We start from the raw sequence: 25,661 nt of genomic DNA on the forward strand, positions 1-25,661 counted from the left end.
AAAGAGATCTTGGAGTCACTGTGGATAGTTCTCTGAAGATGTCCACGCAGTGTGCAGAGGCGGTCAAAAAAGCAAACAGGATGTTAGGAACCATTAAAAAAGGGATAGAGAATAAGACGGAGAATATCTTATTGCCCTTATATAAATCCATGGAACGCCCACATCTTGAATACTGCGTACAGATGTGGTCTCATCTCCAAAAAGATATACTGGCATTAGAAAAGGTTCAGAGAAGGGCACCTAGAATGATTAGGGGTTTGGAACAGGGCCCATACGAGGAGAGATTAAAGAGGCTAGGACTTTTCAGCTTGGAAAAGAGGAGACTAAGGGGGGATATGATAGAGGTCTATGAAGTCATGAGTGATGTGGAGAAAGTGAATAAGGAAAAGTTATTTACTTGTTCCCATAATACAAGAACTAGGGGTCACCAAATGAAATTAATGGGCAGCAGGTTTAAAACAAATAAAAGGAAGTTCTTCACACAGTGCCCAGTTAACCTGTGGAACTCTTTGCCTGAGGAGGCGGTGAAGGGTAGGACTATAACAGGGTTTAAAAGAGAACTGGATAAATTCATGGAGGTTAAGTCCATTAATGGCTATTAGCCAGGCTGGGTAAGGAATGGTGTCCCCAGACTCTGTTTGTCAGAAGGTGGAGATGGACGGCAGAAGAGAGATCACTTGATCATTGCCTGTTAGGTTCACTCCCTCTGGGGCACCTGGCATTGGCCACTGTCGGCAGACAGGACACTGGGCTGGATGAACCTTTGGTCTGACCCGGTACGGCCGTTCTTATGTTATGTTCTTATGGTAGGGAGCCCAGCGATGGGGTGGGGGTGCAGTGAGTGGGAGGGATTGGAGGAGGGGGATGCAGGGAGGGGTGTTGCAGTGGTGGGGGAGGGGGATGCAGTGTGGGGTGTTGCAGTGCTGGGGGAGGGGGTGTTGCAGTGACAGGGAAGGGGGATGCAGTGATGGGTGTTGCAGTGGTGGGGGAGGGGGTGCAGCGAGGGGTGTTGCAGTGACGGGGAGGGGGATGCAGTGAGGGGTGTTGCAGTGGTGGGGGAGGGGGTGGGATGGGGAGAGGAGCAGCATGGCCCCGCAGCACTGGGGCTGGGGGGCGGGGCTCGGCTCCAGGTGACAGGCACCTCCCACACCCAATTACTGCAGTGGGCCGATCCGCGGTTGGGCGGGCCTGGGTGCTGGAAAGAGCCAATAGGGTTAGTGGCTGGAGTGGGGAGGCGTATCCGTGCCTGTGACGGACACCAGAGCCCCCAGTGAGGTAGCTGGGGCAGGGTCTCAACACGTGATTGACGTTTCGCTCTGCAAATGGGATGGGCCTGCGAGTGTGAGCGCGCAAGCCCAGCATGGGGGAGGGGCTCAGGGTTTGAGTGACACATCGTCCACCAATGGCATTTGCCTGAGGAGGTGCCCGGGTAGGCGAGTCCCTGAGTGACACCTGCGTCGTCCAATGGCATTCTCCTTTGGCTGTTGGGGCCTGTTACCGTCTGTCAGAGATTAGCGGCCAGTGGCGTTTGCCCTAGCGGGGATGGGGCGGGGCAACAGTGTGAGTGACATCCCTTTGCCCATTGGGAGCGTCACTAGGCTGTGAGCTAGGCTTGGAATGCTGAGTGACACCTCCCTCACCTAATAGGTACATCTCTGGGCATGAGGGCGGGCACTCTGAGTGACACCTCCTTCGCCCAATAAGAATACGCATTAGCTGTGGGGGCGGGCCCGGCACTCCGAGTGACACCTCCTTCACCCAATAGGAGCTCCCCCTGTTTGTGGAGGGCGGACCCGGGCCGATGAGTGACAGCTGCGTGGCCCAACGGCAGCGCCCAGCAAGAGGGGCGGGCCCATGGCTCATGAGGGGCCCAATGGGGGCCGAGGGGCGTGGCCGGGCCCTCCCCCGGTATAAGCGGCGGGGGGCGGGGCTCTCGCTCTCTCTGCGCTTCGCTCGCAAGATGGCGGAGGCGACCAACTGCACCATGGAGGTGGGGGCCGGGGCGGCACGTGCGGGGCCGGGGGCGCGGGGCCCGGCGGGGGGAGGGGCGGAGGAATCGCGGAGGGGTTCGGGGACCCGGGGGGGGCAGCAGCTGGCGCGGGGAGGGGGCGGGGGCCGGGGCTGGGCGGGGGCCCGGGGGGGGGGGTCGGGGGGGGGCGCTGAGCTGGGCCGGGGGGGGGGCTGGGCGCGGGGCGGGGGGGGGGCGCTGAGTTGAGGGGGGCGGGGGTCGGCGCGGGGAGGGGGCGGGGCCCGGGGGGGCGCTGAGCTGGGGGGCGCGGGGGGTCTCGGCGGCCCCACGCGGCTCACGCCTGCGGACAAAGGGGCGGGGGCGGCCCGGGAGGCGGATCCGCGGGGGGGGGGAAGGCGCTGGGGCGGGGGTGGGGCCTGATTGGGGCGGGGCCGGGGCGGGGGGATATGGGGGGGTCGCGTCCATTTCCCATCTCTGCGGGGGGCGGGGCCCCTGCGGCTGGTTTCCGGTCCTGCGACCTCCTCGGGGGTCAGGGGGCTGCGGGTCGGGAGCGAGGGGCACCGGCGGGGCTGGGGGGGGGCAGGGCTGGGCTAGCAGGGGCTGCGGGTCGGGAGTGAGGGGCACTGGCAGGGCTGGGCAATTGGGGGCCTGTGGGTCAGGAGTGAGGGGCACTGGGGGGGCAGGGCTGGGCTAGCAGGGGCTGCGGGTCAGGAGTGAGGGGCGCTGGGAGGGCGGGGAGGGGGCAGGGCTGGGCAATTGGGGGGCTGCGGGTCGGGAGTGAGGGGCGCTGGGGGGCTGTTCTGTTCCGGGCCTGGCTCAGTATTTATTCTGTGTGGGGGTGGAGCCCCCCCCGTGATCTCTGTCCCCCCTCCCTTGGCAGCTGAGAGCAGTGGCCCCGGGCACAGTGTTAGGGAGACCCTGGCTCTGGGGGGCTCGGCCCCCCGGTCCCCGAGCCCCCCATTGACTTGTCTCCGTTACTTTCTCCTAGAATTTTGTAGCCACCCTGGCTAATGGGATGAGCCTGCAGACTGCAATAGAAGATGTAAATATCCTTTGAGTGAGGGGCCAGGCCAGGGCTCGGGGGCTAGTGACCCCCCAGGGCCGGCCGGTAACTTCCCCCCCCGGCCCGTTCCCAGCCACCCCTCCCAACCCGTTCCCAGCCACCCCTCCCAACCCGTTCCCAGCCACCCCTCCCAACCCGTTCCCAGCCACCCCTCCCAACCCGTTCCCAGCCACCCCTCCCAACCCGTTCCCAGGGCCGGCCGGTAACTTCTCCCCCCAACCCGTTCCCAGCCACCCCTCCCAACCCGTTCCCAGCCACCCCTCCCAACCCGTTCCCAGCCACCCCTCCCAACCCGTTCCCAGCCACCCCTCCCAACCCGTTCCCAGCCACCCCTCCCAACCCGTTCCCAGCCACCCCTCCCAACCCGTTCCCAGGGCCGGCCGGTAACTTCTCCCCCCAACCCGTTCCCAGCCACCCCTCCCAACCCGTTCCCAGCCACCCCTCCCAACCCGTTCCCAGCCACCCCTCCCAACCCGTTCCCAGCCACCCCTCCCAACCCGTTCCCAGGGCCGGCCGGTAACTTCTCCCCCCAACCCGTTCCCAGCCACCCCTCCCAACCCGTTCCCAGCCACCCCTCCCAACCCGTTCCCAGCCACCCCTCCCAACCCGTTCCCAGCCACCCCTCCCAACCCGTTCCCAGGGCCGGCCGGTAACTTCTCCCCCCAACCCGTTCCCAGCCACCCCTCCCAACCCGTTCCCAGGGCCGGCCGGTAACTTCTCCCCCCGGCCCGTTCCCAGCCACCCCTCCCAACCCGTTCCCAGGGCCGGCCGGTAACTTCTCCCCCCAACCCGTTCCCAGCCACCCCTCCCAACCCGTTCCCAGCCACCCCTCCCAACCCGTTCCCAGGGCCGGCCAGTAACTTCTCCCCCCAACCCGTTCCCAGCCACCCCTCCCAACCCGTTCCCAGGGCCGGCCGGTAACTTCTCCCCCCGGCCCGTTCCCAGCCACCCCTCCCAACCCGTTCCCAGCCACCCCTCCCAACCCGTTCCCAGCCACCCCTCCCAACCCGTTCCCAGCCACCCCTCCCAACCCGTTCCCAGGGCCGGCCGGTAACTTCTCCCCCCAACCCGTTCCCAGCCACCCCTCCCAACCCGTTCCCAGCCACCCCTCCCAACCCGTTCCCAGCCACCCCTCCCAACCCGTTCCCAGCCACCCCTCCCAACCCGTTCCCAGGGCCGGCCGGTAACTTCTCCCCCCAACCCGTTCCCAGCCACCCCTCCCAACCCGTTCCCAGGGCCGGCCGGTAACTTCTCCCCCCGGCCCGTTCCCAGCCACCCCTCCCAACCCGTTCCCAGGGCCGGCCGGTAACTTCTCCCCCCAACCCGTTCCCAGCCACCCCTCCCAACCCGTTCCCAGCCACCCCTCCCAACCCGTTCCCAGGGCCGGCCAGTAACTTCTCCCCCCAACCCGTTCCCAGCCACCCCTCCCAACCCGTTCCCAGGGCCGGCCGGTAACTTCTCCCCCCGGCCCGTTCCCAGCCACCCCTCCCAACCCGTTCCCAGCCACCCCTCCCAACCCGTTCCCAGGGCCGGCCAGTAACTTCTCCCCCCAACCCGTTCCCAGCCACCCCTCCCAACCCGTTCCCAGGGCCGGCCGGTAACTTCTCCCCCGGCCCGTTCCCAGCCACCCCTCCCAACCCGTTCCCAGCCACCCCTCCCAACCCGTTCCCAGGGCCGGCCGGTAACTTCTCCCCCCGGCCCGTTCCCAGCCACCCCTCCCAACCCGTTCCCAGTCACCCCTCCCAACCCGTTCCCAGCCACCCCTCCCAACCCGTTCCCAGCCACCCCTCCCAACCCGTTCCCAGCCACCCCTCCCAACCCGTTCCCAGGGCCGGCCGGTAACTTCTCCCCCCAACCCGTTCCCAGCCACCCCTCCCAACCCGTTCCCAGGGCCGGCCGGTAACTTCTCCCCCCGGCCCGTTCCCAGCCACCCCTCCCAACCCGTTCCCAGTCACCCCTCCCAACCCGTTCCCAGCCACCCCTCCCAACCCGTTCCCAGGGCCGGCCGGTAACTTCCCCCCCCGGCCCGTTCCCAGCCACCCCTCCCAACCCGTTCCCAGGGCCGGCCGGTAACTTCCCCCCCCGGCCCGTTCCCAGCCACCCCTCCCAACCCGTTCCCAGCCACCCCTCCCAACCCGTTCCCAGGGCCGGCCGGTAACTTCTCCCCCCGGCCCGTTCCCAGTCACCCCTCCCAACCCGTTCCCAGGGCCGGCCGGTAACTTCCCCCCCCGGCCCGTTCCCAGCCACCCCTCCCAACCCGTTCCCAGGGCCGGCCGGTAACTTCCCCCCCCGGCCCGTTCCCAGCCACCCCTCCCAACCCGTTCCCAGCCACCCCTCCCAACCCGTTCCCAGGGCCGGCCGGTAACTTCCCCCCCCGGCCCGTTCCCAGCCACCCCTCCCAACCCGTTCCCAGGGCCGGCCGGTAACTTCCCCCCCCGGCCCGTTCCCAGCCACCCCTCCCAACCCGTTCCCAGCCACCCCTCCCAACCCGTTCCCAGGGCCGGCCGGTAACTTCTCCCCCCAACCCGTTCCCAGCCACCCCTCCCAACCCGTTCCCAGGGCCGGCCGGTAACTTCTCCCCCCGGCCCGTTCCCAGCCACCCCTCCCAACCCGTTCCCAGTCACCCCTCCCAACCCGTTCCCAGCCACCCCTCCCAACCCGTTCCCAGTCACCCCTCCCAACCCGTTCCCAGTCACCCCTCCCAACCCGTTCCCAGCCACCCCTCCCAACCCGTTCCCAGGGCCGGCCGGTAACTTCCCCCCCCGGCCCGTTCCCAGCCACCCCTCCCAACCCGTTCCCAGGGCCGGCCGGTAACTTCCCCCCCCGGCCCGTTCCCAGCCACCCCTCCCAACCCGTTCCCAGCCACCCCTCCCAACCCGTTCCCAGGGCCGGCCGGTAACTTCTCCCCCCGGCCCGTTCCCAGTCACCCCTCCCAACCCGTTCCCAGGGCCGGCCGGTAACTTCCCCCCCCGGCCCGTTCCCAGCCACCCCTCCCAACCCGTTCCCAGGGCCGGCCGGTAACTTCCCCCCCCGGCCCGTTCCCAGCCACCCCTCCCAACCCGTTCCCAGCCACCCCTCCCAACCCGTTCCCAGGGCCGGCCGGTAACTTCCCCCCCCGGCCCGTTCCCAGCCACCCCTCCCAACCCGTTCCCAGGGCCGGCCGGTAACTTCCCCCCCCGGCCCGTTCCCAGCCACCCCTCCCAACCCGTTCCCAGCCACCCCTCCCAACCCGTTCCCAGGGCCGGCCGGTAACTTCTCCCCCCGGCCCGTTCCCAGTCACCCCTCCCAACCCGTTCCCAGGGCCGGCCGGTAACTTCCCCCCCCGGCCCGTTCCCAGCCACCCCTCCCAACCCGTTCCCAGGGCCGGCCGGTAACTTCTCCCCCCGGCCCGTTCCCAGCCACCCCTCCCAACCCGTTCCCAGCCACCCCTCCCAACCCGTTCCCAGGGCCGGCCGGTAACTTCCCCCCCCGGCCCGTTCCCAGCCACCCCTCCCAACCCGTTCCCAGCCACCCCTCCCAACCCGTTCCCAGGGCCGGCCGGTAACTTCCCCCCCCGGCCCGTTCCCAGCCACCCCTCCCAACCCGTTCCCAGGGCCGGCCGGTAACTTCTCCCCCCGGCCCGTTCCCAGCCACCCCTCCCAACCCGTTCCCAGGGCCGGCCGGTAACTTCTCCCCCCGGCCCGTTCCCAGCCACCCCTCCCAACCCGTTCCCAGGGCCGGCCGGTAACTTCTCCCCCCGGCCCGTTCCCAGCCACCCCTCCCAACCCGTTCCCAGGGCCGGCCGGTAACTTCTCCCCCCGGCCCGTTCCCAGTCACCCCTCCCAACCCGTTCCCAGGGCCGGCCGGTAACTTCTCCCCCCGGCCCGTTCCCAGCCACCCCTCCCAACCCGTTCCCAGCCACCCCTCCCAACCCGTTCCCAGGGCCGGCCGGTAACTTCCCCCCCCGGCCCGTTCCCAGCCACCCCTCCCAACCCGTTCCCAGCCACCCCTCCCAACCCGTTCCCAGGGCCGGCCGGTAACTTCCCCCCCCGGCCCGTTCCCAGCCACCCCTCCCAACCCGTTCCCAGGGCCGGCCGGTAACTTCTCCCCCCGGCCCGTTCCCAGTCACCCCTCCCAACCCGTTCCCAGGGCCGGCCGGTAACTTCTCCCCCCGGCCCGTTCCCAGTCACCCCTCCCAACCCGTTCCCAGGGCCGGCCGGTAACTTCCCCCCCCGGCCCGTTCCCAGCCACCCCTCCCAACCCGTTCCCAGCCACCCCTCCCAACCCGTTCCCAGGGCCGGCCGGTAACTTCCCCCCCCAACCCGTTCCCAGCCACCCCTCCCAACCCGTTCCCAGGGCCGGCCGGTAACTTCCCCCCCCGGCCCGTTCCCAGTCACCCCTCCCAACCCGTTCCCAGGGCCGGCCGGTAACTTCCCCCCCCGGCCCGTTCCCAGCCACCCCTCCCAACCCGTTCCCAGCCACCCCTCCCAACCCGTTCCCAGGGCCGGCCGGTAACTTCCCCCCCCGGCCCGTTCCCAGTCACCCCTCCCAACCCGTTCCCAGGGCCGGCCGGTAACTTCTCCCCCCGGCCCGTTCCCAGCCACCCCTCCCAACCCGTTCCCAGTCACCCCCCCGGCCCGTTCCCAGCGCTGACTGGTGACATCCCCCCCGGCCCGTTCCCAGCCACCCCTCCCAACCCGTTCCCAGCGCTGACTGGTGACATCCCCCCCGGCCCGTTCCCAGTCACCCCTCCCAACCCGTTCCCAGCGCTGACTGGTGACATCCCCCCCGGCCCGTTCCCAGTCACCCCTCCCAACCCGTTCCCAGCGCTGACTGGTAACTTCCCCCCCCGGCCCGTTCCCAGTCACCCCCCCGGCCCGTTCCCAGCGCTGACTGGTGACATCCCCCCCCCGGCCCGTTCCCAGTCACCCCTCCCAACCCGTTCCCAGCGCTGACTGGTGACATCCCCCCCGGCCCGTTCCCAGCCACCCCTCCCAACCCGTTCCCAGCGCTGACTGGTGACATCCCCCCCGGCCCGTTCCCAGTCACCCCTCCCAACCCGTTCCCAGGGCCGGCCGGTAACTTCTCCCCCCGGCCCGTTCCCAGCCACCCCTCCCAACCCGTTCCCAGCGCTGACTGGTGACATCCCCCCCGGCCCGTTCCCAGCCACCCCTCCCAACCCGTTCCCAGCGCTGACTGGTGACATCCCCCCCGGCCCGTTCCCAGCCACCCCTCCCAACCCGTTCCCAGCGCTGACTGGTGACATCCCCCCCCCCCGGCCCGTTCCCAGTCACCCCTCCCAACCCGTTCCCAGCGCTGACTGGTGACATCCCCCCCGGCCCGTTCCCAGCCACCCCTCCCAACCCGTTCCCAGCGCTGACTGGTGACATCCCCCCCGGCCCGTTCCCAGCCACCCCTCCCAACCCGTTCCCAGCGCTGACTGGTGACATCCCCCCCCCCCCCGGCCCGTTCCCAGTCACCCCTCCCAACCCGTTCCCAGCGCTGACTGGTGACATCCCCCCCGGCCCGTTCCCAGTCACCCCTCCCAACCCGTTCCCAGGGCCGGCCGGTAACTTCTCCCCCCGGCCCGTTCCCAGCCACCCCTCCCAACCCGTTCCCAGCGCTGACTGGTGACATCCCCCCCGGCCCGTTCCCAGTCACCCCTCCCAACCCGTTCCCAGGGCCGGCCGGTAACTTCTCCCCCCGGCCCGTTCCCAGCCACCCCTCCCAACCCGTTCCCAGCGCTGACTGGTGACATCCCCCCCCCCGGCCCGTTCCCAGTCACCCCTCCCAACCCGTTCCCAGCGCTGACTGGTGACATCCCCCCCCGGCCCGTTCCCAGTCACCCCTCCCAACCCGTTCCCAGCGCTGACTGGTGACATCCCCCCCCGGCCCGTTCCCAGTCACCCCTCCCAACCCGTTCCCAGCGCTGACTGGTGACATCCCCCCCGGCCCGTTCCCAGTCACCCCTCCCAACCCGTTCCCAGCGCTGACTGGTGACATCCCCCCCTGGCCCGTTCCCAGCCACCCCTCCCAACCCGTTCCCAGCGCTGACTGGTGACATCCCCCCCCGGCCCGTTCCCAGTCACCCCTCCCAACCCGTTCCCAGCGCTGACTGGTGACATCCCCCCCCCCGGCCCGTTCCCAGCCACCCCTCCCAACCCGTTCCCAGCGCTGACTGGTGACATCCCCCCCCGGCCCGTTCCCAGTCACCCCTCCCAACCCGTTCCCAGCGCTGACTGGTGACATCCCCCCCCGGCCCGTTCCCAGTGACACCCCACCCCTGACCCATTCCCAGTGCTGGCCAGCAACCGTCCCCCATTTCTACTGACCCCCCCTGGGCCTTGCCCTGCCCCATCCAGATGGTCTCTTCCCGTGGCAGCCAGCCCCAGAACCCCCCTCCGGAGTCAGATAAACCATGGGGAGGGGGACCAAAGGGATCCAGAAACCCCCCCCCCAATCCTAGCTCAGAGCGTCTGCCCCCTCCGCGGGCAGGTTGTGACCCATCCCCCACACATTGCTCAGCCCTAAGGGGGGCAGTGGGTGTCTGCTCTGGGGGGGCTCTCTTCAGGGGAGTCCCATAGGAAGCTCCTAGGGCCCCGTGTTCTGTATGGGGGTTACCGGCTGGGAGTTTTTGAGGGGGGTGGGTAGCTGCCTGGGGTCTGTGTGCAATGGTTGGACCTCGAGGGGCCAGGGAGTAGCTGTTGGAGCATGAGTGGGGCTCTGTGCTGGGCGGGGGGGCAGGTAGTTGCTGGGGGGACTGCGGGCTTTGTGCTTGGGTGGGGCAGGTGGCTGTGGGGGTGGGGGGCTGTGTCCTGGAGTGGGCAGGTGGCTGCAGGGGAGGGGGAGGGGACCAGTAATTCCCCAGTTTCCTTAACTTGGTCTCCAGCCCCAGCTCCCGCGGTGCATTGTGGGTGCGGTCGGTGGGGGAACGGAGGTGGGGCGCGGGGAGACCCAGCTCTGCGGGGGGCTGGAATGGGGGGGCTCGGGGCTACGCATCCCAGCCCCGCATTGTTCCTGCCAAGCAGATGTGCTCTGGGCCCCACCGGGGAGGGGGCAGGATGGGGGGCTGGGTCCCCTGACGCCAGGCCTTCAGCCCAGCCCCCCAGAGTGGTGCTGTCTGGTGCCGGGGACTCCGCATGGGGCCTGCAGAATGGGGGTGGTGACACCACGCGGGGACTGGTTTGGGGGATGGAGGGGGCTACAGGCCTGGCTGGGCCTGTGGGGCAGGTCATGGCGGGTGGATACTGGCTGGGCTGGGCCCCTGGTGCTGATGTGGGGGCTGGAGGGTGGATACCAGCTGGGCTGGGTCTGTGGGGCTGATGTGGGGGCTGGATACTGGCCGGGCTGGGCCCGTGGGGCTGATGTGGGAACTGGAAGTGGATACAGGCCGGGCTGGGCCCGTGGGGCTGATGTCGGAGCTGGGGGTGGATACAGGCCAGGCTGGGCCCTTGGGGCTGATGTGGGGTCTGGATACCGGCTGGGCTCGTGGGGCTGATATGGGAGCTGGGGGTGGATACCAGCTGGGCCCCTGTGGCTCGGCCCCATCCCTGCGGTGTGTTTGGGGGCATCTGTCTGACCATAGCCCCCCCTGCCCCCAGGTGTCCTGCCCCCAGGCCGAGAGCAGCGTGAAGCCCACGGCCGAGGAGATGACGTCCAAGGATTATTACTTCGACTCCTATGCCCACTTCGGCATCCACGAGGTCAGTGGGGGAGGGAGGGCCCCGGGGAGGGGGCAGACGTCCCCGTGGGGTGCCTGGCTTCATGGGCACATCCCTGTCACTTGTTCCCCTCTCTCTCCCCCCCCCCCCCCAGGAGGAACTGGAGGATGAGGTGCACTGGGGGGGGTTGGGTGGCCCCCTTTCTCCCAGGAGATGCTGCATGACAAGGCGTGCGGGGTGGGGTTGGGGGGGCCCTGCTAACCCCCTGAATCCCCCCAGGAGATGCTGAAGGATGAGGGGCGTGGGCTGGGTGGGGTTGGGTTGGGGGCCCCGTGTCCCACCAGGAGATGCTGCAGGACAAAGCGTGCGGGGTGGGGTTGGGGGGCCCCCGCTGACCCCCTGTGTCCCCCCAGGAGATGCTGAAGGATGAGGGGAGGGGAGTGGGCTGGGCTGGGTGGGGTTGGGGGCCCCTTGTCCCCCCAGGAGATGCTGAAGGACGAGGGGAGTGGGGTTCGGCCCCTGCTGACCCCGTGTCCCCCCAGGAGATGCTGAAGGGTGTGGGGAGTGGGCTGGGTGGGGTTGGGGGGCCCCCGCTGACCCCCCGTATCCCCCCAGGAGATGCTGAAGGACGAGGTTCGCACTCTGACCTACAGAAACTCCATGTTCCACAACCGGCACCTCTTCAAGGACAAGGTGGTTCTGGACGTGGGCAGCGGCACCGGGATTCTCTGCATGTTCGCGGCCAAGGCGGGTGCCAAGCGGGTCATCGGGGTGAGTCCCCCCCCGACCCCTTGCTGCCTGGCTGGGGCCCCCCTCCAGCTCCCCTGCCCTGGGCCCCAACCCCCTGCTGGCCCCAGGGGTTTCATAGAATCATAGGGCTGGAAAGGACCTCGCGAGGGCTCCAGTCCAGGACTCAGTATTGTCTAGACCGTCCCTGACGGGGGTTTGTCCAGCCTGCTCTTAACAATCCCCAACGACGGGGATTTCACCACCTCCCTGGGCGATTTATTCCAGCGCTTCAGGACATTTTTCCTGATGTCCAACCTAAACCGCCCTGGCTACAATTTAAACCCATTCCTTCTTATCCGATCCTCAGAGGTTAACGAGGACAGTTTTCTCCCTCCTCCTTGTAACAACCTTTTACGTACTTGTGGCTTCTCGTCTCCAGACTAAACAAACCCCAGTGTTTCAATCTTCTCCCATAGCTCATGTTTTCTAGACGTTTCATCATTTTTGTTGCTCTTCTCTGGACTTTCTCCATGTCTTTCCTGAAATGGAACTAGATGCAATACTCCAGTTGAGACCGTATCAGGGCGGAGCAGAGCGGAAGAATCACTTCTCGTGTCTTGCTCACAACACTCCTGCTAATACATCCCAGAACAATGTTCTCTTTTTACATAAGAACATAAGAACGGCCGTACTGGGTCAGACCAAAGGTCCATCCAGCCCAGTGTCCTGTCTACCGACAGTGGCCAATGCCAGGTGCCCCAGAGGGAGTGAACCCAACAGGTAATGATCAAGTAGTAATGATTCAAACTGGAACGGGTACAGAGAAGGGCCACTAGGATGATCTGAGGAATGGAAAACCTTTCCTATGAAAGGAGACTCGAGGAGCTCAGTTCGTTTAGCCTAACCAAAAGAAGGCTGAGGGGGGATATGATTGCTCTCTTTAAATATATCAGAGGGATAAATACCAGGGAGGGAGAGGAATTATTTCAGCTCAGTACTAATGTGGACACGAGAACAAATGGATATAAACTGGCCGTGGGGAAGTTTAGGCTTGAAATTAGACGAAGGTTTCTAACCATCAGAGGGGTGAAATTTTGGAACAGCCTTCCGAGGGAAACGGTGGGGGCAAAAGACCTCTCTGGCTTCAAGATTAGGCTAGATAAGTTTATGGAGGGAATGGTTTGATGGGATAACGTGATTTTAGTCAATTAGGCAATAACGTGCCATCGCTGGTAAAATGAGGGTCCGGCTGGAGAATCTTGCTCGCATGCTCGGGGTTCAGCTGATCGCCATATTTGGGGTTAGGAAGGAATTTTCCTCCAGGGTAGATTGGCAGAGGCCCTGGAGGTTTTTTGCCTTCCTCCGCAGCATGGGGCAGGGGTCGCAAGCTGGAGGATTCTCTGCGACTTGAAGTCTTCAAATCACGATCTGGAGACTTCAACAGCTGAGTTAAGGGAAAGTGGGTGGGTCAGCTTTTGTGGCCTGCATCATGCGGGAGGTCAGACTAGATGACCATAATGGTCCCTTCTGACCTTAAAGTCTATGAGTCTAAGTGATCTCTCTCCTGCCATCCATCTCCACCCTCGGACAAACAAAGGCTAGGGACACCATTCCTTACCCATCCTGGCTAATAGCCATTAATGGACTTAACCTCCATGAATTTATCCAGTTCTCTTTAATACCCTGTTATAGTTCTAGCCTTCACCCAACCTCCTCAGGTAAGGAGTTTCACACGTTCACTGTGCGGTGTGTGAAGAAATTCCTTTTATTTGTTTTAAGCCTGCTGCCCATTAATTTCATTTGGTGACCCCTAGTTCTTATATTATGGGAACAAGTAAATAACTTTTCCTTATTCAGTTTCTCCACATCACTCATGATTTTATAGACCTCTATCATATCCCCCCTTAGTCTCCTCTTTTCCAAACTGAAAAGTCCTAGCCTCTTTAATCTCTCCTCATATGGGACCCGTTCCAAACCCTTAATCATTTTAGTTGCCCTTCTCTGAACCTTCTCTAGTGCCAGTATATCTTTTTGGAGATGAGGAGACCACATCTGTACGCAGTATTCAAGATGTGGGCGTACCATCAATTTATATAAGGGCAATAAGATATTATCCGTCTTATTCTCTATCCCCTTATTAATGATTCCTAATATTAGGAATCCTGTTTGCTTTTTTGACTGCTGCTGCTCACTGCGTGGATGTCTTCAGAGAACTATCCACGATGACTCCAAGATCTTTTTCCTGACTCGTTGTAGCTAAATTAGCCCCCATCATGTTGTATGTATAGTTGGGGTTATTTTTTCCAAGGTGCATTACTTTACATTTATCCACATTAAATTTCATTTGCCATTTTGTTCCCCAATCACTTAGTTTTGTGAGATCTTTTTGAAGTTCTTCACAGTCTGCTTTGGTCTTAACTATCTTGAGCAGTTTAGTATCATCTGCAGACTTTGCCACCTCACTGTTTACCCCTTTCTCCAGAACATTTATGAATAAGTTGAATAGGATTGGTCCTCGGACTGACCCTCGGGGAACACCACTAGTTACCCCTCTCCATTCTGAGAATTTACCATTTATTCCTACCCTTTGTTCCCGGTCTTTTAACCAGTTCTCAATCCATGAAAGGCTCTTCCCTCTTATCTCATGAGAGTTTAATTTACATAAGAGCCTTTGGTGAGGGACCTTGTCAAAGGCTTTCTGGAAATCTAAGTACACTACGTCCACTGGATCCCCCTTGTCCACATGTTTGTTGACCCCTTCAAAGAACTCTAATAGACACAATTTCCCTTTACAGAAACCATGTTGACTTTTGCCCAACAAGTTATGTTCTATGTGTCTGACAATTTTATTCTTTACTATTGTTTCAACTAATTTGCCCGGTACTGACGTTAGACTTAGCGGTCTGTAATTGCCGGGATCGCCTCTAGAGCCCTTTTTAAATATTGGCGTTACATTCGCTATCTTCCAGTCATTGGGTACCGAAGCTGATTTAAAGGACAGGTTACTAACCATAGTTAATAGTGCCGTAATTTCACATTTGAGTTCTTTCAGAACTCTTGGGTCAATGCCATCTGGTCCCGGTGACTTGTTACTATGAAGTTTATCAATTAATTCCAAAACCTCCTCTAGTGACACTTCAATCTGTGACAGTTCCTCAGATTTATCACCTACAAAGGACGGCTCAGGTTTGGGAATCTCCCTCACATCCTCAGCCGTGAAGACTGAAGCAAAGAATTCTTTTAGTTTCTCCGCAATGACTTTATCATCTTTAAGCGCTCCTTTTGTATCCAGATCGGCCAGGGGCCCCACTGGTTGTTTAGCAGGCTTCCTGCTTCTGATGTACTTAAAAAAAAAAATTGGTTATTACCTTTTTTGCAACAGCGTTACATATTTAGCTTGTGATCCACTCTGACCCCCAGATCCCTTTCCGCAGGACTCCTTCCTAGGCCGTGATTTCCCATTTTGTGTGTGTGCGACTGATGGTTGCTTCCGAAGTGGGGTACTTTGCATTTGTCCTGACTGAATTTCATCCTATTTACTTCAGACCATTTCTCCAGTTTGTCCAGATCATTTTGAATTTTAATCCTGTCCTCCAAAGCACTTGCAGCCCCTCCCAGCTTGGTATCAACCGCAAACTTTACTGGTGTCCTCTCTGTGCCATTATCTGAATCATTGGTGAAGATATTGAACAGAACCGATCCCTGCGGGACCCCGCTCGTTACATTCCTCCAGCCTGACTGTGAACCCCTGATAACCACCCTCTGGGAACGGTTTGCACCTGTTTCTCTCCTCCCAGGGCCCCATCCCCAGCCTCCCCGTTCGGCCCCTGCCCCGGGTGGGGGGCGTTGCTATTGGGGTTCATCTCTCCCCACTGACACCCCCCCCGGCTCCGCTTGTCCCAGCCCCGCTGGGGGGGTGTCATCTCCCCACTGACCCCTGGCTCCCCCTGCAGATCGAGTGCTCCAGCATCTCCGACTACGCCGTCAAAATCGTCAAAGCCAACAAGCTGGACCATGGTGAGTGGGAGCCCCCCTGCCCCCACTCCCTCTCCCACAGGAGCTCCCCTGGCGCCCCCCCCCCCCCCACTGTCTTTCCTGGAGCGCTGCCTCCTTGGAACCTCCTGCCCTCACCCCTGGAGCCCCCTGGAATCCCCTGCTGTCTCCCTGGGGTGTCCCCCTGCCCCTACGCCCTCTCCCCCAGGGCCCTCCCGGAGCCTCTCCCCCCTTGCTCCCAGGGTGCCCCCCCGGAGCCTCGCTGGGCCTGGTCATGGCTCCTCCCACCCCGACAGGGGCGGCTCTCCCCACAGGGCCCCCGCCCTGCACCCCATAACAGGAAACAGGAGCTTGTCCCCTCGCAGCCCCGGGGGTCTGCGTCCATCCTCCCCGGAGCCGCTCCCCCTCCCCCACGGCTGGCCCATCCCCTGTGCTGAGACCCCCATCCCCTCCCCGACAGTGGTATCCAGCCCCCCTCCTCCCCCACGTCTAGCCCATCCCCTGCGCTGAGACCCCTGTCCCCTCCCCCGCAGTGGTGTCCATCATCAAGGGCAAGGTGGAGGAGGTGGAGCTGCCGGTGGAGAAGGTCGACATCATCATCAGCGAGTGGATGGGATACTGCCTCTTCTACGAGTCCATGCTCAACACCGTCATCTACGCCCGCGACAAGTGGCTGGTGGGTCCCCCGGGCCCCCTGCAACCAGCCGGGTCCCATTCCCCAACCTGCCATGGGGTCAGATGGGAGCCAGTTCCCTTGGAGGGGACAGGTCCCATGCCCCATTCCCCGCCCCTCTGAGCCAGCCAGTCCCTGCCCTGGGGCCGGATGGGAGCCAGCACCCCCTAGAGGGGACAGGCGCCGTGCCCCATTCCCCGCCCCCCTGAGCCAGCCAGTCCCTGCCCTGGGGCCGGATGGGAGCCAGCACCCCCTAGAGGGGACAGGCGCCGTGCCCCAGTCCCTGCCCCCCTAAGCCAGCCAGTCCCCGCCCTGGGGCCGGATGGGACCTGGCGCCCCCTAGAGGGGAAAGGCCCTGTGTTCTGTTCTGGGGACCCTGTGTCTAGGTGCTGTGGGGGTGGGGGAAACGTTGGGGATTTTAGGGGCTGACACGCAGTGACCCCCCCGCCCCCTCCCCCTGTCTGTCTCCCCAGACCCCCGACGGGCTCATCTTCCCTGACCGGGCCACCCTGTACGTCACGGCCATTGAGGACCGGCAGTACAAGGACTACAAGATCCACTGTGAGTGGGGGGGGCTGTAGCCCCTCTCTTGGGGGGCGGCTCAGTGTCCTCAGGGCGCCGGGCCTGGTGGCTCTCCCTGCCTGCCCGGGGGGATGGGGGTGAACTCGGGGCATCTATGGTGGCGGGGGGGGGGGCTTGGTGTGGCCCGGTCTCTCGCTCCGCCCGCGGGGTCTGACTGCGGCTCCCCCCAGTGACGGGGATCCCGGGGGAGCCCCGCTGAGGTTCCTCAGGGTGAACCCCAAAGAATGGGGCGGACGGTCCCCAAAGCTGGTGGATCTTCCAATACTTGGATTTACCAACCAGCCCACCCCAGCTTCTGTTACACCTCCCTGGCTACCCGGAGGCCAACGACACGGTTCCCTTAGCCCAGCGGTTTTCAAACCGTGGGTCGCGACCCAGGACAGGGAGTGGAAGGCGCTGGGACGCGACGGCTCTGGTCAGCTGCCCGGCTCAGGCAGGCTAGTCCCGACCTGTTCTGACACCGCGCTGTCCCCTGGAAGCGGCCAGCAGCGGGTCCGGCTCCTAGGCGGGGGGGCCTCGGGGCTCTGTGTGCTGCCCCCCGCCTCGAGCACCGGCTCCGTTCTCCCATTGGCCAGTTCTCAGCCAATGAGAGCTGGGGGCGGTGCCTGCGGGCGAGAGCCACTTGCACACTTCCGCCTAGGAGCTGGACCTGTTGCTGGCTGCTTCGGGGCGCAGCGTGGTCCGTGATGCCAGGAGAGGCAGGAAGCCTCCCTTAGCACCCCGCTGCGCCGCTGACTGGGAGCCGCCCGAGGTAACCCCCAGCCCTGAGTCCCCCCCAAACCCACAGCCCCCTCCTGCACCCCAAACTCCTCATCCCCAGTCCCACCCCAGAGCCTGCACCCCCAGCCCAGAGCCCCTGCTCCAACCCAGAGCCCCCTTCTACACCCCAAACTCCTCATCCCCAGTCCCACCCCAGAGCCTGCACCCAGAGCCCCTGCTCCAACCCAGAGCCCCCTTCTACACCCCAAACTCCTCATCCCCAGTCCCACCCCAGAGCCCCTGCTTCAACCCAGAGCCCCCTCCTACACCCTGAACCCCTCATCCCCGCACCCCAGCCCTGAGTCCCTCCCACACCCCAAACCCCTCATCCCCAGTCCCATCCCAGAGCCGGCATCCCCAGCCCAGAGCCCCCCCCGCACCCCAAACTCCTCATCCCCAGGGCCTGCACCCCCAGCCCAGAGCCCTGACCCCCTGCTCCAACTCAGAGCCCCCTCCCACATCCCAAACCCCTCATCCCCAGCTACGTGGGGTCATGGGTGTCAACAGTTTTCTTCAACTGAGTCGCCAGAAAACAGTTTGAACACCCCTGGGTTAAAGCAATGGAGCCTGAGGCCGCCCCCCAGACACCCACGGCAGGTTTGCTGGGGATCACGGAAAATCTTATTCATCACATAAGAAAGTTCTACCAACCCCAAAGGATCAGACGCATCACCTCCCTGGTTAACGACTATACCAGATCCTGCCCACATACGCGCTTCCAGCCAGTCTTCAGTAACAAAACGAACATTTCTTAAAGAAAAGAGAGAATTTGTTAAAAGGTCAGTGCACGTGAGCACAGCGCTGAGATCAGATTCGTAGCAGAGGTGAGGCGCTTGGTAGGTTATAGTCCAATGTCCATATTCAGGGTGATCCCGGTGGGACTGGAGATCTGGGTGGTGGTTAAAGCTTCCCCTGCAGGAAGCATCAAGCAAGTCTGAGAGAAAAAGATCAGGACACAAGAAGTTTTTAGTCCTTAGGCGAACAAGAGGCAATCATGGAGACTTTGCGGTAGCCCTGTTTCCCCCGGTAATTAGCGACACCGATTAACATAAGGCAGTTGATCCATTAGGCAGTTGATCATTGACTTTAAAGAGACGTATAGACAATGATTTCACCCATGGATTCATCTAAATGTTAATATTCCCTTTTGATCTCTGAATCAACCGCCGTAGTGACAGACAGGAGCCGTCTGTTTACGTGGCTAACATCTAATCAGATACAAGTGTAAACACACAATTCGTATCGCCTCCAATTCGCTAACAACCCAGGTTTGCAGTCCAAGTTGGAGCCTATCTAGCATGGAATGGCCCTAATTACCGGCTACACGCTTTTCTAAGGTTGAATTTGGGTCATTTATCCTGCAGGGGGTTTAACCCTGTGTCTAAGATTCATTGCCATTATTGCCACGGCGTGGTCCCTCCTCTAATCCGATAACGTCTCATCCCCCAGGGTGGGAGAACGTCTACGGCTTCGACATGTCCTGCATCAAGGACGTGGCCATCAAGGAGCCGCTGGTGGACGTAGTGGATCCAAAGCAGCTGGTCACCAACGCCTGCCTCATCAAGGTGCAGCCTGGAAGGGGGGGGGGGGGCAGTGGGGCTGGCTCGGGGGGGGGGGGGGGGCTGCCCCTGCCGGGGGGGGCCGTCAGGGAAATGTGCAAGGGGGTGGATACCAGGAGACGCAATCCCAGCCTGCGGAACTCCCTGCCACTGGATGGCACTGGGACTGAGTCCCCCTCCGCCCAGGGCCCGGCGTTGGGGGTGGGAATGGTGTCTGTTCTGCGTCTCTGGGGAGTGGGCAGCGGTGTGTGTGGGGGCAGCGCTGACCCCGCTCTCCCGCAGGAGGTGGACATCTACACGGTGAAGGTGGAGGACCTGACATTCACTTCGCCCTTCTGCCTCCAAGTGAAACGCAACGACTACATCCACGCGCTCGTAGCGTATTTCAACATCGAGTTCACCCGCTGCCACAAGCGCACCGGCTTCTCCACCAGTACGAGGGGGCGGGGCTGGGAATGGGGGCGGGACCAGGGGAGGGGATGCTGGGGGAGGGGGTGGACCCAAGGGATGGGATGCGGGGGAGGGGTGGGGCTTGGGGAGGGACCAGAGGATGGAACTAGGTGGGGGTGGTGCTGGGAACTGGGGGCGGGGCTGGGAATGGGATGTGGGGCGGGGCCAGGGGGTGGGACTCTAGGTGAGGGGTGGGGCTGGCCCCAGACCCCACCCCCTGACACCCTCCTCCCCCCCCAGGCCCGGAGTCGCCCTACACCCACTGGAAGCAGACGGTGTTCTACATGGAGGACTACCTGACGGTGAAGACAGGCGAGGAGATCTTCGGCACCATCAGCATGAAGCCCAATGCCAAGAACAACGTGAGTGACGGGCTGGGGGGCACCGGCGGGGGGTGCCCACATCTGGGTTTGGGGGGGGGGAGAGCCACCCCCCTCTCTGGGGTTCTGGAGAGCTGGGTAGTGGCCTCGCGGTGGTCCTCCAAGGGGCACTGCCCTGTGGAACTCCCCACTGCTGGATTGTGAAGCGGAGAGGGGGCTGGGGGGCAGGGACTGGTGCAGTGCATGCTGGGAGTGGTGGGCCAGACCCCCGTGACTGACCCCCCCCCCCATCTCTCCCCTGCAGCGGGACCTGGACTTCACCATCGACCTGGACTTCAAGGGCCAGCTGTGTGAACTGTCCTGCTCCACGGATTACCGCATGCGCTAGCCCCCCCATGTCCCCCCCCATCGCGCTGTGTGCCCCTCCGGGGCGGGCCCAGAGCCGCGGGCGCCTGGGGTCCTTCTCATGGCCAGGGGGGCGCAGAGCTGCCACTGACTCCCCCCTCCCTGTGTGGCCCTTGGGGGGCGAGGGGGGAGTGTGACACTGTCTCCCTCCGCCCTGGGACCCCCCCCACCCCTCCCTCCCGTCTGCTTTTAAACCAGCGACCCCCCCCCAGTAACTAAGTACCTCACTACCCCCCCCCGTCCCGCCCCGGGACACCCACAAGGGGCTCCGGGGCCCGGCTGAGTCCCTCTGCTCGGGGGGGGGGGGGGGCTGCCCTGTTTTTTAGCTGGGGGAGGGCAGGTCGGGGGGGCTATGGGGAGGGTCCCCAGTTTGTGTTTTGCTGACGGTTCTGTCCCCCCCCTTTTTACCCCCTCCCGGTTGACACATCGTGACTGTTTCATAAGTTATGTTTTTATATGGCTACATTCATGAGAAAATAAAGAGATGAAACGGGGCCCCCGGCTGCCTGGGGAGGGTGGGGGGCCCCCAAACTGTGCCCCCCCGTGGCTTCCTGGGTAGGGTGGGCCTGGCACGCCTACACTGGCTCCTACTGCTCTGTACCCCAAAAACCTGCCTGCGGCGGGGCCCCCTGCTCTCCGTAGGCCCCCCCAGCCTCCCCTTGGTCCTGGCCTGGCCCCCAGAAGCCTCTGGGGGGGGGAGGTGGGGAGCTCCCCTGGCCAGGGGGCCACCAGGAGCTGTATGGCCGAGCTAGCTAGAGCTGGGGGCAGAACCCAGGCGTCCTGGCGCCCAGCCCCTCCCAGAGCTGGGGATAGAACCCAGGCGTCCTGGCGCCCAGCCCCTCCCAGAGCTGGGGATAGAACCCAGGCGTCCTGGCGCCCAGCCCCTCCCAGAGCTGGGGATAGAACCCAGGAGTCCTGCTTCCTTCCCAGGGCTGGGCGGAGAACCCTGGAGTCCTGGCTTCATCCCGCCCCCCAGTGTGCTAAGTGGCAGCTGTGGAGTGGTTGGGGAGCCCCATGGGCGGGTGGCTTAGAGCTGGGCTCTGTTGCCCCCTGTGGCCAGTCATCCAGGGAGTGGGGGTCTCACCTGGAGTGGAGGTGGCAGATTTGGCATCTTTGGGGCAGGGGTTTCCTGGACACCCCCCAATTCCCTGTGGATGTACTGGCTCTCTCCCCTTCTGTCCCCCCCCTCCCCCGCTAGAAAAATACCCTTTGATGGGGGCTGCCCTCAGCCTGATTCTCCACTCCCACCCTGACATCCTTGGTGTCCCCCCCCCCCCCCCCCCCCGCATGGCTGGCCCCCCCAGCCTGGCACATGGGGGACCCTGAGCTCTGTCTGGGGGGAGGGTCTGGGTGGTGCCCAACGGGGGCCCTGATCTCAGTGTGTGTGTCGGGAGTGGCCTGTCATGGGGGGCACGGCTGGTCCTGGGTCACGTGTCCCTGGGGCTCAAAGCCCAGCTCGGGGGTGCGGTGGATCGAGGCTGTGGGTGTTTCCCATGTAAGCTGAGCACCCCAGGGTGTTACAGTGCCCCACAAGGACCAGGGGCTGCCCCCATGTGGGTGGGGGGAATCACTGATGCTCAGCCCCAAAGGCCCCACGTGGGAATCCCCCTTCCCAGTCTGCCCCACGGCTGCCCTCCCTCTGCCAGGCTTCGAGCCGACGGGCCCAGATTTGTTGCCCCCTCTAGGGACCTGCTGCTGGCCTCAGTCCCCCCTGCACCTGCCCTGGGGGAACAGCCGAGCTGGGCTCTTGGCATCGCTTTAAGGCAGGTTTTCTGGGAACCCTCTGGACTCATCCCCGGCCTCCTGGAAGTGGGGCAATCGCTGCTCCGCGAGACGCCCTTGTCTGCGCAGCCCCCTGGGAGCTCGGGTTCGGCTGCTTCACCCGCACATGGAGCCGCTGGGGGACGGGCCCTGCTGATCTGGGTCGCTCTAGGCCCCTCCCAAGTTTGGGGTCATCCGCAGCCTTTAGCGGGGCTGGTTTCGTGTTTTCCTCCAGCTCCTTGGTAAAAACGGTGCCCGGCACAGGGCCGAGAACAGCTCCCTGCGGGACGCCCAGAACTCACTTGGGGGCCAGCGCAGCCCGTGTTTAAGCTGTTTGAACATGCCCCACGTTATTTTATAGGGTCTCGTTTTTAATCAAACCGTCCCTGTGGTACCAAGGCAAACACCTCAGCACAATTACCTCTGCACCCGTCAGACAGGAGCTGGTTTTCATAAAGCCAGCGTGATTGGCATTAATGACATCCCCCACCTGTCATTCTTTAATTGCCCGGGTCAGCCCATTTACCCTTTTCAAATATTAGCACAACAGCGGCTTTCTTCCTGTCTTCCGGCCCTTCCCCAGGGTGGAGAGACATTGGGAAAAAGCAACATTAATGGTCCAGCGAGCTCCTCGGCCAGCTCTTTTTAAACTCTTGGATGGAAGATACCTGGACCTGCCGATTTCAAAATATCTCACTTCAGTCGCTGCTGTTCACCAGCCTCGTGAGATACTAGTGGAATGGAAAGTGTTATGATGGATTATGACTACATTTTTTTTTTTACTCAAATACAGATCAGAAATATTGAACAATTCTGTCTTCTGCATTATTATTGCTATTCTAATGTGTTCATCTAGTAGTGGACGAATACCACTAATATACTTAAAATTACTCCTTCAGTGTCCTTAATTATGCTGGCCCTAGATGCCTCCTGGTGTCCTTTTCCTTCCCTTATCAATGTTCTATAATTCCTAATGCTGATTATTTTTAGCAACTACCCCTTGCTTCCGTTTGTTATACTTTTTCATAACTGCTTTTGCCTCCCCTTTCAATTAGCCTGTTTTATTTTTTAAAACCCGTCCAGCCTTCTTTCTCACTCCTGGCTTTTTGGACATCCCTGTTAAATGTTCTTGAACAATTCTCTGTTTCTGTTTGAAACTTTCCTCCTAGCTGCTTTGCCTCAGACTTGTTTCTGGCTTTGTGAAATCAGCTCCAGCCGGGACTGGGCTGGACTTGACTCTGCTTGCAGGTTAGAAATGTGATGGCCTCGCCCTCAGTTGTGCTACTGACGCAGCAGAGTTTGGTGATCCTGTTCCGCTTTATTTGGCTCCCCTAGGACCGGCCCTTGGGGGAGGCACCACTTCCAGTTAGCAGATTGTCAGCTCTAGTTTTTAGGAAATCCAGGGCCAGTTGGTTTGGGCAGTAGGGGACTGGGGCTCTAGATAAATCCCGTGTGTTCCAGAGCCAGGAGCGGAATTCGCCCTGCTGGGTTCCAGATCAACGCATGTTTAACGCTCGTGCTCTAGACCCACTCCCCGGTTCTAGATCTGCACGGGTGAGTTCTAGAGGGATGCCTGCGTTCATGGGCTGCGGCAGAAGCTACCTCTCCCAGCCCCCCCGGAGGGGCAGGGGCTCGCCGTTTTCCAGAGCCCCCACCTCACCTTTTCCAACCTCTTTTCCAGGTTGCCAGCAGCAGAATTCAGCTGGCACATTCCCCCCTTAACTCTGCCTCCCACCGGGCAGCCATCCCCTTAACTGTGCCCGGCAGCCATGGGAACAGGGACTAGAACCCGCAACATGAAATCCCCAGACACGTCTTTGTATGGCCCGGCGTGGGGAGGGGCTCCTGGCTGCAGGATGGGGGGGGGGAGGGCTTGGGGGTGGAACAACAGGCAGCAGACACAGGCATGTTGGCTCGGGGTTTATTGCCCTGGGGCAGAGCTTCCCCCACCGGCCCCCCACACACTAAAGCATCATGTTAAATCCAGCACAAAGGACTCCGGGCATGGCGGGGGGGGGGTCCCATCCCTCTCCCCCCCCCTCTGGAGGGCGCTATTTCTCCAGGGGGGCGTAATTCAGCAGCTTCTCGATCAGATCCACATGGGAGAGCAGCATCCGGCGGCAACAATAGCGCTTCAGCCCCAGGGCGTCCAGAGCGTCCCTGGAGAGAGAGCGGGTTAGAGTGTGGGGAGGGGCACCGGCCGGGCTGGGGGGCGGGAGTGAGGGGCACCGGCAGGGCTGGGGGGGAGGGGGGCTACGGGGCGGGAGTGAGGGACACCGGCCAGGCTGGGGGGGAGGGGGGGGCTGCGGGGGCGGGAGTGAGGGGCACCGGCCAGGCTGGGGGAGGGGGGGGCTGCGGGGGCGGGAGTGAGGGGCACCGGGCTGGGGGAGGGGGGGGGTTGCAGGTCGGGAGTGAGAGGCACCGGCCGTGGGGTGGGGGGGCTGCAGGTCGGGAGGACGGCGCACCGGGCTGGGGGAGGGGGGGGCACCAGGCGGGGGGGGAGGGGGTTGCAGGTCGGGGGGGGGGCAGGTCGGGAGGGCGGCGCACCAGGCGGGGGGGGAGGGGGTTGCAGGTCGGGGGGGGGGGCAGGTCGGGAGGGCGGCGCACCAGGCGGGGGGGGAGGGGGTTGCAGGTCGGGAGGGCGGCGCACCGGGCTGGGGGGGGGGGCACCAGGCGGGGGGGAGGGGGTTGCAGGTGGGGGGGGGCAGGTCGGGAGGGCGGCGCACCAGGCGGGTGGGGAGGGGGCTGCCGGTCGGGAGGGCGTTGCACCAGGCGGGGGGGGAGGGGGCTGCCGGTCGGGAGGGCGTTGCACCAGGCGGGGGGGAGGGGGTTGCAGGTCGGGAGGGCGGCGCACCGGGCTGGGGGGGGGGCACCAGGCGGGGGGGGAGGAGGTTGCAGGTCGGGGGGGGGGCAGGTCGGGAGGGCGGCGCACCAGGCGGGGGGGAGGGGGTTGCAGGTCGGGAGGGCGGCGCACCGGGCTGGGGGGGGGGCACCAGGCGGGGGGGGAGGAGGTTGCAGGTCGGGGGGGGGGGGCAGGTCGGGAGGGCGGCGCACCAGGCGGGGGGGAGGGGGTTGCAGGTCGGGAGGGCGGCGCACCCCACTTACCCCTCCGTATACTCCGCCTGCAGAAGCCCCAGATACGCCTCCCACTTGTTCCCCACAACTTTCCCGCACGTGAAGCACCGGACCGGGATGATCATCCTGTGGGGGAGGGGGAGACACTGAGCGGGGGGGAGCTGACCCCCCCCCCGGCCCCGGAGACACCCCCCAAGCCGCCCCCGGCCCCGGAGACACCCCCCCAAGCCGCCCCCGGAGACACCCCCCAAGCCGCCCCCAGGGTCCCGGTCGGGGGGGGGGGTCGGACTCACCCTGCGCAGCCCCCAGGAACCCGCCGCGGCCGCTTGTTTATGTCGGGTCGGCGCCGGCCGCTAGGGGGCGGCGGGGCCAGCGGGGGCGGGGCCAGCGGGGGCGGGGGGAGGGGCGGATTCAGTCCCCTACGCGCGGGGTTATGGGGCGGGGGAGGTTGGGGGGCGCAGGCGGGACGGGTCTGAACCCGGAAACCAGCCCCCCCCACACTCAGCACGTCACCCCCAATTTCCCCCGGTCCCCTATCAGATTTCCCCTCCCCCATAGGCCCCTCCAGCCCCTTCCCCAGACACCCCAGCCCCTCCCCCATTCCCTTCCCCAGGCCCCGCCCCCAGAGACCCCAGACCCTCTCCCTCCAACCCCTTCTCCAGACCCCGCCCCCAGAGACCCCA

General features: G+C 63.7%; 2 protein-coding genes across 3 annotated transcripts; one reads left to right on the plus strand and one right to left on the minus strand.

Moving 5' to 3' along the window:
* Window positions 1–1,941: 1,941 nt before the first annotated feature.
* On the plus strand, window positions 1,942–20,136 carry PRMT1 (protein arginine methyltransferase 1). Of its 2 annotated transcripts, XM_065423133.1 has the most exons (11): window positions 1,942–1,990; window positions 2,958–3,011; window positions 10,613–10,714; window positions 11,288–11,443; window positions 15,355–15,418; window positions 15,928–16,070; window positions 16,541–16,628; window positions 18,858–18,973; window positions 19,250–19,400; window positions 19,658–19,779; window positions 20,042–20,136. In XM_065423133.1, the coding sequence occupies exons 1-11, from the start codon at window positions 1,961–1,963 to the stop codon at window positions 20,123–20,125; spliced, it is 1,110 nt and encodes a 369-aa protein (XP_065279205.1). In that variant the 5' UTR covers window positions 1,942–1,960; the 3' UTR covers window positions 20,126–20,136. The 2 variants fall into 2 exon arrangements, with proteins under 2 accessions (XP_065279205.1, XP_065279206.1); XM_065423134.1 differs by lacking the exon at window positions 2,958–3,011.
* A 3,671-nt stretch (window positions 20,137–23,807) lies between these two features.
* On the minus strand, window positions 23,808–25,332 carry LOC135895069 (DNA-directed RNA polymerases I, II, and III subunit RPABC5-like). Its single transcript, XM_065423127.1, has 3 exons — window positions 25,272–25,332; window positions 25,009–25,104; window positions 23,808–24,063 (listed from the first exon to the last, which is right to left on the minus strand). The coding sequence occupies exons 2-3, from the start codon at window positions 25,101–25,103 to the stop codon at window positions 23,955–23,957; spliced, it is 204 nt and encodes a 67-aa protein (XP_065279199.1). The 5' UTR covers window position 25,104; window positions 25,272–25,332; the 3' UTR covers window positions 23,808–23,954.
* Between the last annotated feature and the right edge of the window lie 329 nt (window positions 25,333–25,661).

This window comes from Emys orbicularis (genome assembly GCF_028017835.1).
Source record: "Emys orbicularis isolate rEmyOrb1 chromosome 21 unlocalized genomic scaffold, rEmyOrb1.hap1 SUPER_21_unloc_6, whole genome shotgun sequence".
Lineage (NCBI taxonomy): Eukaryota > Metazoa > Chordata > Testudines > Emydidae > Emys > Emys orbicularis.

Excerpts from the sequence above, each read along its gene's own strand:
- PRMT1 (XM_065423133.1), top strand. The coding sequence starts at position 1,961 with ATGGCGGAGGCGACCAACTGCACCATGGAG. Across the intron at positions 10,715-11,287 it reads CCCACTTCGGCATCCACGAG|GAGATGCTGAAGGACGAGGT; the intron begins GTCAGTGGGGGA and ends GTATCCCCCCAG. Across the intron at positions 15,419-15,927 it reads AGCCAACAAGCTGGACCATG|TGGTGTCCATCATCAAGGGC; the intron begins GTGAGTGGGAGC and ends CCTCCCCCGCAG.
- LOC135895069 (XM_065423127.1), bottom strand. The coding sequence starts at position 25,103 with ATGATCATCCCGGTCCGGTGCTTCACGTGCGGGAAAGTTGTGGGGAAC. Across the intron at positions 24,064-25,008 it reads CAGGCGGAGTATACGGAGGG|GGACGCTCTGGACGCCCTGG; the intron begins GTAAGTGGGGTG and ends CTCTCTCTCCAG.